Below are 18,594 nucleotides of genomic sequence, written 5' to 3'. Positions count from 1 at the left end.
TGCATGGATTTATAATTTATTGGTGTCAAATAGAGAATGACATGTGCATAAGATGTTCCCAATGAAAATGTTCTTTTAATCTGATATAGATTAAGAAAGACCATGTGCAGATAAACAGTGGAAATACACTATTCCATTTGGGATCAATCAGAGAAGTGTTATAAAAAAAATACGCACTTAAAGTTTAGTGGTCTGCAACGTTTTTTTATTCTCTTTACCAGATTCTATTCAAGGATGTTGTAGTCGGAAAGAAACTGCTATCAAACGATTTGATATTAGTCTACTATAATATGGTCACTATGGTAACAACGTTTTTTTTTTATTCTCCCTACGTCACTACCGGGAGGATTCGGGACGCCAGGAAGAGCATCGTGTGCGCCGCTCGATGAATGAAGCTGAACGCCAAACTTCCCCGATTCATTCAACTTTCAGAGGAAACCTCCCCGCGTGGAAGCATCCTACGATAGCTCGCTCCACCAGGTAAGGATACCAAAGTCCTGTGTTTTGGTCAGCTAATGATGGCTAATGTCGGGTGTTGCTAGCCGCAGTTAGCCATCTCAGGCTACAAATATCAACACCACAGACTGTGTGACTGCGACGATTAGGTTGTATTTTTTTTTTTACCGTTGGGTCTAGAATTCAATTCAATTTATTTTATTTCGTATAGCACAAAATCGCCAATTACAAATTTGTCTCAGAGGTCTTTACAGTCTGTACACGTAGGCGACATCCCCTGTCACCAAACCCTCACATCGGCACAGGAAAAACTCCCCCAAAAATGGCAAACCCTTCCATGGGGAAAACAAACAAAGGAAGAAAGCTCAAGGAGAACGTCAGAGGAAGATCCCTCTCCCGGCATCGACAGACTACAATGGATGTCACGTGTACAGAATAAACAGCGTACTAGATGTACAAAACATTTCATTCCTTTGACAGAAATGATTCAAATAATTGCGGGGAGTAAGCCAGGTGTACGACAGGACCAGTGCAGGGACAACCACCATCAGATAGAAGCACCATCCACAGAAACATGTGGGGAGGCAAAGAACAACGACTTGAGGAAAGAAGCAAAGTCTGTACTGTTGGTTTAAGATGACAGCGACAGTAATGTGATTCATATTCATAATGATAGCAGCAGCGGCAGTTGTCAGCAGGGCCATGGCAGGAGGCAGGAACAGGGTCCAGATATAACCATGATCCATGGGGGAGGGAGAATAAGCCAGCCAAAACAACATATTCCTAACCATAGTCATGTCATGTGTAGATCCTTGTCTTTCATTGTTAGCTGCTTTTTGATGTTTTGCTCAAGCTACTCTACGGTGACACCTCTCCTGTTACTATTCTTCTCCCTCCCTCTCTCTGCGTGGTGGAAGCGTGCATGTTTGTTCCTGTAGCTGGGAATTTTGCACAATATTGTGCAAACATACCTCCAGCTGCAGCCGTGTGTGTGTGTGTGTGTGTGTAAAAGAGTGTGTCTGTGTGTGTGAGAGGAGCCTCTGTGTACCATGTCAGTGTCAGTGATCATAAAGTGGGGAGGTCAGGAGTACTCCATCAGCTCTCTGTCGGAGGAGGACACAGTGATGGACCTGAAACAGTCTATTAAGACCTTGACCGGGGTGCTACCGGAGAGACAGAAACTACTGGGACTCAAGGTCAAAGGTGAGCGGCCATCAGTGGCGCATCATGGTGCAGCCAGCAGAGATAATGCACATGATATCCAAATCAGCCTTTGCGTTATTTATTTACTTATTTTTGAAGTACCTTCTCCCTTGAGGTAATCAAGCATCTGATCAAATCAATCTAACCTTACATTGTCCGAGGCTTTGTCTGCATTTATACCCTTTCATAGTTAGCTGTTGTTTTACAGCTACAAATAAGTCCACTTCTTTCTATTTTTCTGTAGGCTTTGTAGCTAAATGAAGCTCTTTCCCCTCTCCTTCTGTTCTTTCCCCAGGTAAACCTGCAGAGGATGTGGTGAAGCTGGGCACTTTGAAGCTGAAGCCTAACACTAAGATCATGATGATGGGTACCAGAGAAGAGAGCCTGGTAGGTATTGGGTTACTTCAAAAATATCTGGGACAGGCTGTGAGCAACTTGGCTGTCGACTAGCAACGTCCCTGAATGACCGCAGATTTGTAGTTTAATCAATTAAGATGGATGCTTTCTAACTTGTTATTTCAGAGTTTGGGTCACTGACTTGCTTTACTTAGCTGTTCAGTAAGTTGTACAATTTGTGATTATTCTGCTAGTGACATCCTAAATCTTAATATTTGCTAATTGACTTATTGCGTTGAAGGTTTGATTTTGCTGATTGGTGACTGTTTTTTGCAGGAAGAGGTTTTAGCCCCTCCCCCAGAGAACGATGATGTGGTCAATGATTTTGATATTGAGGAGGAGGTCATTGAAGTGGAGAACAGGTTAGATATTGTTATGGGATTTTTGTTTGTGTTTGTGGCTGCAAGAGGACATTTGTGAGACAAAATGCATCCGTGCGTCTGCGAGACAAATGTTGTTCTATGTCTCTAGAGAGGAGAATCTGGCAAAGATTGCCCGCAGAGTGAAAGACTATAAGGTGGAGGAGATGAACCCTCCCAGGGAAGGCAAGGGGCTTCTGGTACTGGATGTGGACTACACACTGTTCGGTGAGTTACACTGACGCCGCCACTGGTCCCGATAAGAACGTGACTGGGAAACCATTGACTGCATGGCTGAAATCATTTGAATGCTAATATCAAACACCGTGCGTCTCAAACTGCACACAAGACACCACATTTACCGTAATACTGCATCTGCAGTGTTTCTTATCCTGTTGTGTCCATGCAAACGTTATGTTGGTGGGTAGAATGGGACTCTGTGCACAATATGAATCCCTGTCCGTGTGCCGGCCAATGGGTTGCTAGTGTAATCCAGGACATTATGCATTGATGTCTGCAATCTTTGTGTGTTTAGATCATAAGTCGTGTGCGGAAACGGGTCAGGAGCTGATGAGACCATACCTCCACGAGTTTCTGACATCAGCCTACGAGGACTACGACATTGTCATCTGGTGTATGTGTCTTCTTGTCTGTTGCTGTTAAGGTCTAAGTTAGACTACATGACACGCATCACTCTGGATGTTAAGGAGGATATAAGTGTTAAAATATTTATGGCTTTTAAATGGTCTTTGAAAATGCGACATTGACCACTCAACTGTTTTCACCTTCGGGCCACTGGACCCCCTCAGAATCGTAGTTTTTCGTTCTTGTTTTATTTATTACTGACATTTCTTTTTTCTGACATTTCATTTCTGATTTCCTTTGTGTGCTGCTACCCAGCAATCACTGCTGTGGAATACACATCTTACACCTTTTATTTTCTCTCCTTAGCTGCTACAAGTATGAAGTGGATTGATGCCAAAATGAAAGTAAGAATTCCACTGGTTGTGTTCTTTTTTAGGTTGTTGCTTAAGCTATGGTACTGCTCTCATTACTGTACTTTACCCCTATTTGCCAAAAGATGGCAGTGTTATTCATTTTGAAACACAGGGTTTGGGAGCAGAGGGGACCAGAAAACAACCCAATTGTGTGTGTGTGTGTGTGTGTTTAGGAACTGGGGGTGACAGACAACCCTAACTACAAGATTACGTTTATGTTGGATAGTGCAGCAATGATCACGGTGCATACCCCAAAGAGAGGGGTTGTGGAGGTTAGTACACACACACACACACACACACACATGCTAGTGATCATAACTGAACATATTGGCTTTTTCACTGCTGCAGGTATTACTGAGGAAGGTATCTGTGTAGCCGTGTAGTTTCTTTCTCCTTGTATAATTTTTCAGTGCTTAATGTGCCTTTTTTATTTGCAACGTATCCAGGTGAAGCCCCTGGGTGTAATATGGGGGAAGTACGAAGAGTTTTACAACAGGAGGAACACGATTATGTTTGACGACATCGGAAGAAACTTTCTAATGAACCCACAGAACGGACTCAAGGTAGGCGGCACGACCGGCATTATTGCCGTTTCTTTTGACCTCTTCCTCAGCATTGTCAACATCAAGCACAGGTGTGTGTGTGTGTGTGTGTGTGTGTGTTAGATTCGACCCTTTATGAAGGCCCATCTTAACAGAGAGAAGGACAGGGAACTCTATAAACTGGCTCAGTACCTCAAAGAAATCGCCAAGCTTGACGACCTCAGTGGACTCAACCACAAACACTGGGAGAGGTAATCATTATAAGAATAGTCATGTTATTTATACAGCACCTCTTAAAAGGGAGTTTACAGTCCTTTGAAAGACAAAGCGGCTAAAATGACATGGCACACATGCTAAGAATTAATGCTGTATAACACTGACACAATGCATTCTTAGAACTTCCTTTTACAAATCAATGTAAATTCACCAACATATTTAGAAAATCTAAAACGTGTCCATGGGTATTGTATGTACTGATTGTGTCCGTGTGTGTAGGTACCTATCTAAGAGGCAGCATCACTGAGGAGGCCCTGCATCAACGAATCAGGCTGGACACTACAATCCCATCATCCAGTTCTCAAGTACACAAACTTGGCTATTACAAGCCCTTTGTTACAAACCGTAATACGAAACCTACCGTAAACCTGCAGACGCCGACTCCCCGAAGCTCTGGGCTGAGATGGGTTTTCTAATTTATATCTTTGCATGTTCTCTCACACATTTATTTGCCCTTATTACGACAGCAACAGCAGTTACCACCCGCCTGTCTGTTAGTCCTTAGGGATGCATCGATGCACTACTGACCCAACAGGTTGGATCAGACCAATCTATAAATAATACATACAAGTTCAGACCAATTTGTTGATTCATTTAAAAGGTTTACACGTGAATTGTTACTAGAAGTTACTAGTTGTACCATTTATTATTTTATTCATGAATAAAAAATTCAAGCAATGTTTAAGTCAAGCCTAATGTTGCCTTAATCATAAAAGAATGAGCCTGGTTTTCACCCTGCTGTGGTAATCAGATTATTAATTGAACACCAGTTTTGGATCAGAACTCGCTATCACCTGATATCCAGACCCCAGGTGTTGGGGGAAACAATGGTTGGATCGTTGCATCCCTGGTAATCCTGAACAATATTACTATTCCAATAATATTTTGTTTGTGTGTAATTAAAAATGGTTGAATGTAAAGTCCAATTTCACATAAAAAGTTTTACTGGAGTTGTTCTTGTGAGATAATTTTTTGCAAAACGTATTGAAGAATTAATGTGGAAAATTTAAACGGTAAATAATATCGAGAGAACTCTTCCAAAATGCCCAAGAAGACCTAAGTCCATGTGCATCAAACCTGCCCCGTATGACATGTAATAATATGCAATAATCCTCAAAGCTACTGTGACATGAAAAGCCCAGTTCAGATTGAGACTGGTTGTTAGCAAATGCTTTCACAGCGCACAAGACGTGCACTATTCGTTTTGTTTTGTTTTTCTTCGGTGCTTCATTAATGAAATGAATGCATCTGCTCTTATTGTCACAATAAGACACGGATGAAGAAGGGGGGTGTCGGGAGGCAGATCCGTTTCCGACTTTATGAGCACCCAATGTTCTGGGAAACATCAGGGATGTGATTTTTTTTTTTTTTGGATTAACAGCTCTTGGATGTTCAACTCATTTTGTTTCTTGAGATCTGCCTTTTGTCTTTTCCTCATCACATCCCTAACATCCTGGCTGTAAATATGACAATAAACCTTTTTTTGTACCAAACTTTCCTGTGTTGGCCATTGTCCTTTTAATCATTTAAAATTGGTAGTAACAGTATATTGACATTTTTAGGGGGTTGGAAAAATATGCAGAACGTGCAGTATATCAATATCTTCGTTCATTTATTGGGACACTTGTAATAAACATTTTAGCAACAATTCTGCAAGGACAGTCGATAGTATGTAAAAGGGAATAACTTACAATTTTAAATTAGATAGAAAATAATAATTTAAACAAGATACTCTAGAGATTAATAAATACTGTACATCTCAGTTTTTGTGGATTGCAATAAAAGAAAATGTCTTGCATCTTTGTGCTCTTCCATCCTTTACGGCTGCTGACGAGGGACACATTCTTTGCCTTTTTTGTTGACTCTGGAGATGAGAAAAATTGGAATGAAACAGTTTTGGATCAGATGTTTGCTGGTGGCATGTATCGGTAATATTTGGATGAATCCTATGAGCTCATCAAATGACGTATCTGCAAACAAACTGCAGTCAAAAGCGCTCCCAATCAACTTATAAGTGATATACTCACGTGCAAGAGCTCCATGGGCCAAACGGCCCCATGGTGTGTTTGTCCTGAGCTCGCACACACAGTTCATACTTCTGGTATTTAATGTGCAGATCATACTTTGTTTCCTGAGTCTTGTGAGGCTGCACAAGAGAAAAAGATACACGTGTGATGTACCTGGAAGTCAGCAACGGTGTTTTTACAATAAGTATCTTAAATCGTATCCACTGCGCGCCGTGTATATGGTGGTTACCTCTATTTGGTCCGCATTGTCACAGGACAATCCTTTTCTGACCACCTTGACCTGGAACTGCAGGCCGAAGTAGGTGTCCGGCTTCTCCCAGGAGTCGGGGTAGCTCCAGCTGAACTCCTTCTTATTGCTGCTGAGGTTAGGCGGTGCATCCGGCCTCACTGAATAGCAGGAGGGAGGCAGGTGACGGAGGGTCAGGACAGAAGGAAAAGCGAGACGGAAGTGAATGAGGAGGAATGGATGACAATGAGTATTTGTATAACTCACTCGGAAAATAGAATACAATGACTTACCAATGTCTCTCAGGTAGAAAGGCTCATTGTAGACCTCAAGCAAAGAATCGATGTACATGTGGACGATGAGGCTGATGCGGTGCTGTTCCTCTTTGTATGGGCAGTTGTCCTCCTGGCAGTGTATCCCGGATCCATCAGCATACACCTCACAGGATATGTTCTCCGAATTACTAGTTTGAGGAGAAACTGATTGACACAATACTCTAATCTAGGAGCAGGATGCAGGACACAGGATCCAATCCCAACATAAACATTAGCGTTCTGTTTTCACCGTTCTGCCGTGACGAGGAGCACAGAAGCCCTTTCTCTCAGCTCGGTTCTCTTCCAGGTGCAGTGGAAGGAGCCGTTGTAGTTAGACGCTGAACATTGAATGTGACCTGAAGGAACAGAAACACTGTTAGCACTCAAAAAAGTCTTTCCCTCTGTGTTTAATGCTCTTGGGAACATTTCATCTTTACGTGTTTGTGTTTCAAAGCCATTTATTTTAAAGCATTTATGCGTCAGTAAATCATTAGATTTGGCACACAGCTGGAGAAAGGATGATTTTTCTAACCTGAGAAAGCTTCTTAAAGCTTTTCCCATTTTATAGTATGTGCTACAGTGATTGTACCTTTGTAGCCTTACTTTCTCACTATTTGGTATGTTTTATCACCTCTGGTAACTTGTTACAATCACCCCCCCCCCCCCTCTCTCTCTCTCTCTGTCCTCTCCCCTTCCTATTCTGACGCCGCCTCACCCCACCTGTGAAAAACCTCTCTCCGGCTCCAATTAAACGACATTCATTTTGTCCTTTCTCTCAATGTGTGCTTCCCATCTCTCTTTCCATCTGATTCTATTTACCTATTCCTGAGGATTGTTCTTTCAGTATGACATTCCTGTTTTCTGCGTCTAGTTGGATCAGGATCAGAGTGTGATTCAGGTAATCTCCGTCTGGACCGAGGTGACAAGTGTAGTTTCCTCCATTCATCTCTTTCACTTCGACCTGGACCTGGTTCCCCTCCAGAGGTGGCTTAATCCACTCGCCTGAGACAAGGTCAACAGATCAATGGAACGATCATGGCTCAACTCTCATAAAATCACAGACAAATCGGACTGTGTCAAATCTGCCCAGGTACCATTTGAAGTACCAGTGATAGCAGATGTAGTATTAGTTATAACAGCAACAGTTGTATTACCGTCTTTCTTCCAAACCACACGCTGGTTTTGATAAGCTTCTCCACAGCTCAGAGGAACTAACACTTTGGTGGCCACACCGTAAGGCACCTTCAGGACCAGAACTAGTTCAATCAGAGACAAGAAAAGACACGTTCACACAGACTGACTGTTGATTTAGCATCTACTGCATGTAAGGCAAAGACATTCAGTGGAGAAAGGAGGAGCTAAACCAACCGTTATCCATCAGAGTTTCTATGTTGCTGCTGGAGCTGGTGGGCCACAGTGCAGCACCGAGGAGCACTAGGAACAACGCATGCATCTGGGAGAAAGGACAGCGGGGGCAGGTACTTGAACAGAGGAACAGTCATGTGCTCTTTCGAATGCGCCATAAGGCTGGGACTCTTCAGGATGCACAAATATGATTGTTGAAAACAAAACAAAAATCCCCAGATCTGGACACAAATGGTGTTTCACCAACAGTTTCAAACTGTTTTGTTTCTCAAAAGAAAAGCAGTAGAAAGTACGATACTTTTCTGTATGTAACGGAAGAAAAAAAAGAAGTAAGAAAGTAGCGGTTTGGTTTCAATATTTTTTTCAGGATGCTGAGGAAATAAAAAAAAAAAAAAGCAATTTACGTTCTTCCAACTCTTTGTTGGGAACTGCTGAACAGAACCTGACAAACAGGTGAATAGACGACCTAAATGAGTAGATCTTACCTTGACAAGTGGACGTGATGACCTGATGAGGATAGCAGATGGGTGAGATTGCTCTTCTGTGTTCAGTTTGTCTGGATGAACTCAACATGCTGTCCTCGTATTTATAAGGGAGGCAGAAGGTTATAAAGAAGAAAAAAAACCTGACAAGAGGAACTGTCCCCTGTGTGTGGGTTTGTCGAGTTAAGGTCACGATGTTGTCCATCGCTTGGAAACACCAGGAGCGTTTTTATTAATTAGGAAGCAAGGGAACAGATTGCCATTATCTTCCTCTTGTGCTTCCTCTTTTTTTGTTGTCTGATTCACATGACAAAGTAGAATGTATTACACACTACAATCTATTGTTGTTGAATTGAGCTCATGATCCCGCAGTCTGCACTGACCAATGAGGAGGAAGTCATGAATCTAGACAGAAACCTGTAAAAAGAGAAGTGGAAAGGCTACATTATTTGCGCATGACAGTGTGGGTTGTTGTATGGCTAAAGGTACCCTGGAAAATGGTCATGAAAGTAAGGGACTGAAAAAAAGTACTCAGGAACAAGAAAGCAAAAGGTGAAAAAAAAATGTGTAAAAGAGAACAGACCCACTGTGTTGAAATAGTTTGTTATGTAAAGAGTCCCATACGGATTAGTGAATTTGGTTTGTGAAGAAAATGCTCTTTGAGCAATGTAGAAAATAAATATCTCATCTGGGAAGGTACCTGTATGGTGTGTTATGATTGATGGAGGACTTTCCACTTTCCATTATTCATTGTTCTCCAGTTTTAACCACCAACATTTCCATATTCCAGTGTCGGTACATCTGTAATGATGGCCAGTAGAGCATTAACTATGAATACAACCCTTCCTAAACTATAGCTATGGAGGGTTCCTCTGTTTCAACAATGCTCTGGTGTTGTGTGTGGTGAGTGTCGTGCGTTGCTCAGAAACAGCATTTAATGGAGACCACCACACTTGTCCAGAATTACAACATTTTCGAAAATAAAAAAGGAAATGTATTACTGATAATAATAATAATGTTTGTGCACAAAGAAAATTAAACTCAACTCAACAGCATGAAAATGGGCCTTTAACTCACCTAATCAAAGGTCAAGTGCACAACTGACACCACCAGGGCAGAGACTTTTTTAGCACACAGGTCAGCGCCCTCCACCTTCTGTCACCGGCTGATTGACGTTTGCATTTCTGTTCTCAAGCTGGGGAAGGCCAGCTGGCGGCCCTCCATTCAGGCTTTTCTTTTTTTTTTTTTCAAGGAATTTTCCATGTTCCGTCTGGCTGGAATGAGGAATTTGATGGAAGGGAATTCGCTTTGTGGTGAAGCAGAACATGAAGTAAAAAAGCCACAACGTTTGATGGCTGAAATGTGGATGCAGCATGTGTTGAAAGATTAGGTTTAACAAAAGTGGTGGCGATCGCTTCGCCTTACTTGAAAGCAAATACGTTTATCCCTTTAATGCACACACTGCAGGTAATGGAAAAATCTTATTGCAATTGCCACTATGTTTTGTTCCACCTCTAAACCAAAATATGAACAAAGCAAATAATTAGACAGCAATAGAGGACTAGAAACAATTACCGATGTTAATTAAAAACATTTTATTTTTTAATCAAAATATGCAACTCTGTTGCTGATGTTCCATTCTTTTGCCACACAAATAATTGTGGTTGTGTTTTGATCATTTACAGACATCCACGCAAACATACGCTTATTCACACACACTCACACACAAATAGGCTGACTGACTACTTCATGTTTATTACATGATTGAAATAAAGCGTCTAATCCAGCAGCAGCTTGGTCAGACATCGCCCCCAACTGCAACATGTGTTTATTATAGTGACCATTCCTTACAGCACGGTATAATGACTCCATTCAAAAGACGATTGTTTTAGAGTCTTCATTCTTCTTCGGAAATGTTTAATAGTATTGCAATGAGAAATGCATTTATATGTGTATGTATGTATAACCCTGTGGTCTCATAAACAGAATTCTGTAACATGAACAGAAACTGAAACACCTAGAAGCAGAAATATTTGAACACCGGTGTTGTTGAGAAAGTCTTTTATGCAATGTGACACAGTTCTCTTGTTGTTGTTTGGTTTCCATGGGAACAGTTAAAAAGACTTCAAAAAGGTCAAAATTTCAACATTTAAAACCAAAACTCTTTTTCTCAATTCAAAGAGTCCTCTTTGCTCCGACGGACAGCCAACCCCCGCCCGAACAAAGCCCTTCTGCTTAAAAACCACAAGAGCAGAGAAGAGAAGAGCAGAAAAAAGTCAAAATCAACTTTCATTATTTTTCTCCTCCCTCGTTATCCTCCTCCAGGCGTCTGCACCCGCTGACCCCCCCCCTCTCCCTCCCCTCTGGAGTTAATTCTCCACAGGCGTCGGCTCCGGCTCCGATAACGCCGCCCCGGCCTCCAGCGGCTCGGCGGCCTCCGCCGTGTGTCCCGTTGCAGGCGGCGGCTGGCTGAGGATGACCTGCACCACATAGTCCCTGGAGATGTTGAGTTGGTCCAGGCGCAGCCTGTCGGTCAGCGGCCGGCCGGAGAAGAACCAGCGCTGGGTGGCGGCGGGCACGCCTTCCTGGGCGTGCAGGCGGCGCTTCATCATGCCCACCGTGTCGGCGGAGCGCACCGCCAGCCGGAGGTCGCGGCCCGTGGAGAGGCGCAGCCGGAGCTGGCACTCCCCCCCCGAGGCGGGGTCGCCGGCGGAGTCCGGGTCTGAGCCGTCGGGCTCGTCGGAGCGCTCTTCGATCATGTTGACGGGGGGAGAGAGGCAGTAGACCGGCAGCTGGTATCGATTCCCCAGTTCGTCGTAGCATTCGGTCAGAGCTCCTGGGGGAGCGGAAAAGTGGGTCAACACTTCATGCAAACGTTTATTTGAACACTTGGGACCATCATTCCCTTAGGTTACAATAACATAACCAGCAGCTTCACAACGTACTGTAACCATCACAGCATTATCAACCGTGTGCGTACCCACGTACATTTAGTACACTAGGTTAATGTTTAACAACACTGAGAAATGAGTAACCCAAGTGAACATTTCACCCAAACTTTCCCTTAATTATGTTCCTTTCAAATGGAGCGTCTGGATATGAAGTGCACGAGCTCCACTTCTTTTTGGCACATTCGTGTTGCATCTAAATAGAAGTTTACTTTTGAATATTTTCATTGAGGCACTCTTAATCAGAAAGTCAGTCACTTCTTTTTCCGTTCAACAAAGCCAAAGCCTGAACTCATTTTGCTGTAATTTTGTTGGATTCAGTAGAAAAACAAAAGAAGGAGAAAAGGTTTGTTGTGTGTCTTTGAAATATATCCCGTGACTTTTGATCTACTGTGATTCAGACACGGAGTAAAGAGCTGGATGAGAAGGAGGGAAATAAAACGTTTTGTAGAGGTCAAAGAATTCCACCAACAGTAAATGTAATACCGTGGCGTTTGCAGGGGGACCCCCGCTCCTCCCCGCTCCCCCCCCTCCAAGGATCCTCCAGGGGATTTTGGAGTGGTCCCACTACATTGTAATCTGTCACTACTTTACACACATCAAAACAATACAAGTAGTTTCATTGTGGTAATGTATGTCTTGATCACACGGTTTGATAGCCTTTGTTTTTTTTTACCCAAAAGAGTAATATATATCCCAAAAGATTGTAATATTATTGCCTTTCCGACGAATTATACCCAAATAAGTAAAACAAGGATGATAATTCTGCTGTAAAATGAATAGTATAGAATACTATGAATAGTTTGTAGCTCTGCTGCATTGTTTTAGGACTTTGTGAGAGAGAAGCGGTGAGTTGTGTGGTCAGCATGGCTGCGATGAGTCAGCGGAGGCCTGCAGCACGTTGCTTTCTGCTCGCCGTGGTCGGCAAAGCGAATGTGAGGCAACGACAGCGTCACTCCCATTGTTTCCAAAACTGAAATGTGTGGAGGTGTGGATAGAAAGTGTGCAGCGCCCTGTTACGATAGCAGCACTCGCCACAAAAGCCTCGGCGGAAAACAAAATACTGAAGTTCTTTTTTTCACCAAACAACCAGGGGAAGTAATTTGTTCAACCACCAGCATTTCATCTTTAGCCCACGCCATCACACACCCATGTGATGCTCACCAAAACAACGTCACTACAGTCCTCTCATAACTCATTTTGGACCTTAAATGTCAGATGCCAAAGTAAAGGGATTTTATTAATTTAAATTAAAACTACTGCGGTCATTTTAACAATCTACACAACTCGCGTTTCCAAGAGTTTGTGGAGTTTCTTTCCCAAGTTACGTCAAAGTAAATGAAGATTCTAGCCTCATTCAGACGCTCAAAAGGTCGCCCTGGATCCGGTTATTTACAGGGGTCTTGGTCCAGAGTAAAGAAATCTGTGTCTGATCACGGAGTGGTTTTATTTAATGTGGTTTTCATCCATCCTCTAACAGACCTCTCTTTCCCCACAGGGATTATTTAATCATCGTTTTACTTGACTGTCTTTTGCCCCCTTAAAATACCAAAGGTCAAATAGATTCTCCCCCCAGACCTGGATAACTGATAACTAAAGAGCGGTTATTGGAGAAATAAAATGTGTGTGGGGGGGATTTTACATGTGTTTTATGAGATTTGGATGCAAATTCAATGAAGACGAGAAAAAATGGTGTGTGCGGCATTTTGAAAACGTACAAATAGAGTTGAGGACATCAGGTAATAAATGATCCAGACCGCATCTTACACGTCAGCAGAGATATTCCTAACTATTTTGGGCAATTTTAAATCTGTATTGCTTTTTTATCAGAAACCCATAAAAGCGTTGATACAGTTGGGGCTATTACTTGATAATCTATAGCTTATTAGCAATCAGAGGTTTTCCACCTTCTCTTGATGTCATCATTCCAAAACACAGATGTTTCACAGATTGGCGAGTGCTGGGACGCTGCTCTGTTTCCTGCCCTGTCGCTCAGCTTGTATATCAGTCCCTTCTTAAAACAGATTAGCGCCACCTGCTGGCACACCAATTAATCAACTAATGCATCCTTAACGAGTGAAAAGGGTCCATTGTGAATGCTTTAATAAGCATTCAAGTCTATACTCTGTATTTAGTAGAGTAATGGAGGTAATTCAAATGTCCTAAAAGAGTTTTCACAGATTCTAAAGGCCTAATATGTCCTGATGACTTTGGTTTCCATCTTGTTCCACCTTGACACCACATTTTACTTTCCAGGAAAATTTCTCAATTATTGAATGGACTGCAACAAAATTCTGTAACATTTCATAATTCACGTTGTCTCAGGATATGTAAAATCTTTGGCAAAACCCGGACTTTCCTTCTGGCTTCATCACGAAATAATTATGATGTTTGTCCAATTCCCCTAAAATATACCTGCTACACTAATATCCTTCACAGCTGTACTTTGTAATTACAATCTTGTACGACAACATTATCTCTTAGAAATAGAAAAGGCTTTGAGTGATTCAAAGCTGGCAGCTCTTCGCTCTGCATTGGAGAAATGGTGACATCAGGCCTGGGGAATCCACAGCTGCAGCACATCAGGATCTGATCTGACCTGGCCGAACTATGAAAAAGGAGGGAGAGTCTGTCTGTTGGAAACTGTGACACCCGGACCGTCCTCGGGCAAAGCTGACCTTGAGAGTTAGTGTAAGTGTTGGCCTACTGATGGAATAAATCTGTCTGGCTGTGTTTTCTGCAGAGGAGTTTGACAAGCCGCTACAAAATAAACTGCCTTTGATTTTTTCAAAAGGGGCATTATTTGCATAGATGGTGAGAGGGCACATATCTTTGCAAACTAAATCATGTAATAACTTAGATCTATGTTTCGGAATTGACGCAGCATCAGAATAAAACAATATTGTAAGACAATTTTCTTTTATCCCTTCATGTTGATGATTGACATGTGCTTTTGCTGTCTGGAGGCACAGAGGATGCCACTACAGAGACTAAATGCATCCCAACAGAAGCGTAACAAGAGGAAAGGCAACCATTCCTTTTTCTGTTGGAGGTAATATGATTATTAAATGAATTATGAATCAAAAGAGTAACACACATCCACAAATAGAAAACCTGCACAAGAGACTAATGCTGCTTTCATACCAAAAGCGAAGCGTGAGTAGATTCCATGAAAATTTAATGCACAGCGAATGGTTGCAAACAACGCAAATGTTGAAAGGGCGGCGCGAATGACACGGAGCAAAACTTTAGAGAAAACTTGTCCCGACAATGTCTTGCGAAAGACAATCAGTGTGGAGATACTCCGCTCGTCATCGACGCCGTTGTTACCTACTGGTTTTTGAACCTACTGGTTTGCCTCCACTCACTTAACAGCAGCAGCTGTTTTCTGCCTCGGTCATATTGCTGCACATATCCACTGCATCTAGGGCTGGGAGGTATACCGGATTAAACGGTATACCGGTAAAAGATTTCTTCACGTTGTTATTCCGGCAGGCGGCACAATTACCAAGTACCAAGGACACGCCTCTTTAAATGAATTATGTGTGAATGCTTGTTGTTGCTTGGAATCAGGTTCATATTCAACGCTCACATCCTCCTAACGTAAAAGAACAGTCATGGGCGGCAAAGTTAACTTCCTGTTTTTAAAACTGTAACTGGGATGACACATCAAACTACAGAAGCATGCATAAAATAGATCCAGGAGTAGCTTTCTTACAACAAACAGCCTGTCAGTTCAAATCAAACTTAAAGCGGTGTGTGTTGTGGACGTAGATGGATGATGCTATTCAAGCTGGATAAACATGGCCGCTGTTCTGAAACTATTCACCAAACCAAGTGATAAAATCAGTTGGAGGCCAGAGTTGAACTTCTTAACGGAATAATCGTCCACTGCAAAGTCCTGCATCGAGTTCCTCTCGCAGTGTTTCACGAAGAGTAGAACCGACACGGCAAGGCATCTGCTACAACTACCGCTGTGGAAATGTGTGTTACCGTGCGGCAGTGTGATGCTGGCCCCGTCGAGGATGGCCTGAGCCAGCAGGTGGTCGTTGCCCTCAAAGGCGCTGGTCGCGGCCCGCAGCGCATCCCAGATCTCCTTCCGGCCCTCGAATGCTGGCGCCGTATCCCAGAACTCATCTCTCTTGCTGCGCAGCTGGCCTTCAGTCATCGGGTAGTCACTTTTCCATTTAGGCCGTTCTCTCTTCAGGGGCTGGTTACGCCCGAGAGTCACTGGGAGCGGGGGGGGGGGGGGGGGGAGAGATGGAGAGAAAGGAAATACAGGGTAGGAGACAGGATGGCGGGGGGGAGGGATAAGGAGACAAAGACACACCGAGTATGAACGTGAGGTTGGGGTAATTAGAAAGATGGGAGGAAAGAGAAAAAGGGGGATGGAGAGGAGGATGAAGGAAAAGCAGATGTAGGAAGAGAAAGTGGAAAGAGGTGGAGTGGAAAATGAAAGTCAGAGAGGGAGAGGAGGGGGAATGGGGTGATACACAAGAGGATGAAAATTATCAATTGAGATGAAGAGTTAAGTATAAAGCAGCAACAAGAAGAGTGAAACAAAGCATCAGTTTCTGACCGTTTCAGACCGCTCACAACTTAACTGATGAAGATGACAGATTAAACGTGAGCCTACACCATGATGTGATATGTACACGCAGCTCCCAATTAGATGGAGCACAACCAGAGCTAGACGTGTTATGTTACTCAACTCAGTTACCTGGTTGAGGTTAAAGCATCTAACAGAGCCCCATCTGCAGCAGAATGGCGGATGAATAACACCATCTGGATCAACAACCAAGGGGACAACAGGTACAGGACAGTGTGTGTGTGTGTGTGTGTGTGTGTGCAACACAGAGACAGAAGAGAAGATGACGGATGAAGGTGTTGAGTTACACCTGCTGCCTGTACACATGTTCTCTGATGGTCACATGGCACAGTCCGATTTCACCAACCTTCAACTGAAAAATACAACGCTTACATGCATCTATAGTGATGTGAGGGGGGGGGGGGCAGAATGTGTATTGTGTAAACGAGGATTTTACACCGAAACACCACAGCGCCTTTAAATTGAGCTAGTTATGAAGCCAGCTTTGGTGAAAACAGATAAGTTGACATGTGGCCGGGTGCTACTGCCTCGCCTCTGTCCTCGTCAAGCAGGGTGTCGAGTGACAGTCTGCATCTTGTTTTAACCCTGCACAGCTTCTTGTTACTTCGAGCACTCCTTCACAGCTAAAGGGCTCTCTGAAAGCGCTTCACGTGACCTGCCGAGGAAGAGCAAGACAGAGGAAGTCCAAGACATAAGCGTACGGACGGATGCAGTGTCAAGAAAGAAGAAATTAGAGGTGACCAGACTGCAGCTCCCTCCCTCCAGATCTGTGACAGAAGTGGCAACTCTTTTTTTAGAATACTACAGTACAACGTTGCACACACAGCTGTTGCTTGATAGAAATTGAGATTGACATCGTATTATTGTTTTGGGGGATTTTGCAAAATGCAAGATAACCTAGAGTATTGCACGCCCTGCTGTTTTCTGCTCCATTAATACAAAATACGTCTCATTCTGCTCGGGTTAGTGCTCTCAAGGCCTCGCTCACCAAATAACCAAAGTAAAGTAGTACACACTTCCTACTAAACACAAGGCTGAAGCCCTCTTTAAGTTTTGAAACCTCGTCATTTCCTTTCTCCTTTCTCGCCGACACTTTGTGGCACTGAGCACGCAATGGGGTTAAAACCAAAAAAAAAAAAAAAAAAAAAACGCGCAACATGTTTCGCGAGCGCTGCGTAGATTCAGATAACAGATTAAAATCAGACAGCATCGCTCCCGCGCGAGCCCCCCGGCGCCCGTGACCCACATCTGGTATGCACAAAAGCTAGCGAGCTAACGGGGCTACGTTTTAGCCGGCTAGCTCAGTCAAAAGCCAAAGAACAAAAGGGAGGAAAGCGCCGCACAGTAAACACCCCCCTCACCGCCCCCCCCCCTCCTCCACCTCCACCACTTTAGAAAAGTAGCGGCGAGGCGTCGTCTCTTTCTGAAAGGCCCGCTGCGTGGAGGGCGACAGCGGGGAGGGGAGGGGAGGGGAGGGGAGGGGAGCCGTGCCCGTCCTCGGCTCGGGTGCAGAGGGAAGGGAAGGAGACCTCGAGCCAGGACAGCGTGTAAAAGAAAAAAAACCGCCCCCCTTTAACAAATGTATGTATTTATATTTAAAAAAGAAGCGGAGCTGGCGCGCAGTAAACTGCGCAGAGATGTCCTCTTACCTCCGGTGCCGTCCGAGTTCTCGTTCAAGCTGCCCGAGGAGTCGTGGTGGCTCCCCACACAGCCACCCATGGATGTTTCGGCAGAGCAGCCCGGGCTAGGTGGCTCACCCCCCGGCCCACAGTTAGAGCTACATCCACTAGCCCCTCTTCCCCCCCCACCCCGCCCCCTCCTCCCCTTCTTTACTTCCTTCCTCCCCTCCCGTCCTTCCCTTTTTTTTCTACTTCCCTCCTCCTCTCAGCGCTGGCGGGGCTCAGCGGGCCCCCTCGTCTTCATCTGTGGGGAAGGCGGAGAGATGAAGACCCGCAGAGAGGCTCACATCGCTACAAGGTGACCGAGAGCGGAGGAAGGAAGGAGAGGAGGGGGAGAAAGGAGAGAGAACACAGGAGAAGTGAACTGTAACATAAGAAGGATGCAGCCTCCTCTGACTCCGTTGATGATTATGTTCTTTGACACATGTGCATAGCCCGTATGTTTGTTTGTGATTTTTGACTGTGTGTGTGCGTGTGTGTGTGTGTGCGTGTGTGTGTGTGTTTGTGTGCGCGCAGAGAGGCTTTTTTCTGTCCTAAAGAAGTCACAGCAAATCACTTAACCTTGTTAGTGGGTGCCGAGGAGGACTCCTGCTGTGAGCCTACTGTTGGCCTTTAATTTCATGTTAAACAGAAGGCGGAATCATCTATTCTATTCTATTCTACAAACACACACACACACACACACACACACACACACGATACAGAGAAGTGTAG

At 43.9% G+C, this 18,594-nt stretch overlaps 3 protein-coding genes across 3 annotated transcripts; 1 reads left to right on the top strand and 2 right to left on the bottom strand.

The window, feature by feature from the left end:
* Positions 1-211: 211 nt before the first annotated feature.
* On the top strand, positions 212-5,607 carry ublcp1 (ubiquitin-like domain containing CTD phosphatase 1). Its single transcript, XM_037466923.2, has 11 exons — positions 212-480; positions 1,374-1,659; positions 1,955-2,046; positions 2,332-2,417; positions 2,527-2,642; positions 2,950-3,048; positions 3,366-3,403; positions 3,586-3,684; positions 3,859-3,975; positions 4,078-4,205; positions 4,450-5,607. The coding sequence occupies exons 2-11, from the start codon at positions 1,506-1,508 to the stop codon at positions 4,475-4,477; spliced, it is 957 nt and encodes a 318-aa protein (XP_037322820.1). The 5' UTR covers positions 212-480; positions 1,374-1,505; the 3' UTR covers positions 4,478-5,607.
* A 171-nt stretch (positions 5,608-5,778) lies between these two features.
* Positions 5,779-8,706, bottom strand: il12bb (interleukin 12B, b). Its single transcript, XM_037466922.2, has 9 exons — positions 8,648-8,706; positions 8,166-8,250; positions 7,952-8,053; positions 7,617-7,799; positions 7,048-7,153; positions 6,777-6,946; positions 6,487-6,644; positions 6,258-6,376; positions 5,779-6,094 (listed from the first exon to the last, which is right to left on the bottom strand). The coding sequence occupies exons 2-9, from the start codon at positions 8,248-8,250 to the stop codon at positions 6,049-6,051; spliced, it is 969 nt and encodes a 322-aa protein (XP_037322819.2). The 5' UTR covers positions 8,648-8,706; the 3' UTR covers positions 5,779-6,048.
* A 1,518-nt stretch (positions 8,707-10,224) lies between these two features.
* Positions 10,225-18,031, bottom strand: ubtd2 (ubiquitin domain containing 2). The gene is made up of 3 exons (XM_037468195.2): positions 17,851-18,031; positions 15,586-15,822; positions 10,225-11,480 (listed from the first exon to the last, which is right to left on the bottom strand). The coding sequence occupies exons 1-3, from the start codon at positions 17,918-17,920 to the stop codon at positions 11,014-11,016; spliced, it is 774 nt and encodes a 257-aa protein (XP_037324092.1). The 5' UTR covers positions 17,921-18,031; the 3' UTR covers positions 10,225-11,013.
* Positions 18,032-18,594: the final 563 nt, after the last annotated feature.

Source organism: Pungitius pungitius, chromosome 16, assembly GCF_949316345.1.
Source record: "Pungitius pungitius chromosome 16, fPunPun2.1, whole genome shotgun sequence".
Lineage (NCBI taxonomy): Eukaryota > Metazoa > Chordata > Actinopteri > Perciformes > Gasterosteidae > Pungitius > Pungitius pungitius.
This window is presented reverse-complemented; position numbering and strand designations above follow the sequence as displayed.

Coding starts and splice junctions, on each gene's coding strand:
- ublcp1 (XM_037466923.2), top strand. CDS start 1,506: ATGTCAGTGTCAGTGATCATAAAGTGGGGAGGTCAGGAGTACTCCATC. Junction 1,660..1,954: donor ACTGGGACTCAAGGTCAAAG/GTGAGCGGCCAT, acceptor TTCTTTCCCCAG/GTAAACCTGCAGAGGATGTG. Junction 3,685..3,858: donor CAAAGAGAGGGGTTGTGGAG/GTTAGTACACAC, acceptor CAACGTATCCAG/GTGAAGCCCCTGGGTGTAAT.
- il12bb (XM_037466922.2), bottom strand. CDS start 8,250: ATGCATGCGTTGTTCCTAGTGCTCCTCGGTGCTGCACTGTGGCCCACC. Junction 7,154..7,616: donor AGAACAATCCTCAGGAATAG/GTAAATAGAATC, acceptor CTGTTCCTTCAG/GTCACATTCAATGTTCAGCG. Junction 6,095..6,257: donor GGCCCATGGAGCTCTTGCAC/GTGAGTATATCA, acceptor TCTCATCTCCAG/AGTCAACAAAAAAGGCAAAG.
- ubtd2 (XM_037468195.2), bottom strand. CDS start 17,920: ATGGGTGGCTGTGTGGGGAGCCACCACGACTCCTCGGGCAGCTTGAAC. Junction 15,823..17,850: donor GAACTCGGACGGCACCGGAG/GTAAGAGGACAT, acceptor CCCCGCTCCCAG/TGACTCTCGGGCGTAACCAG. Junction 11,481..15,585: donor CAGCATCACACTGCCGCACG/GTAACACACATT, acceptor CCGCTCCCCCAG/GAGCTCTGACCGAATGCTAC.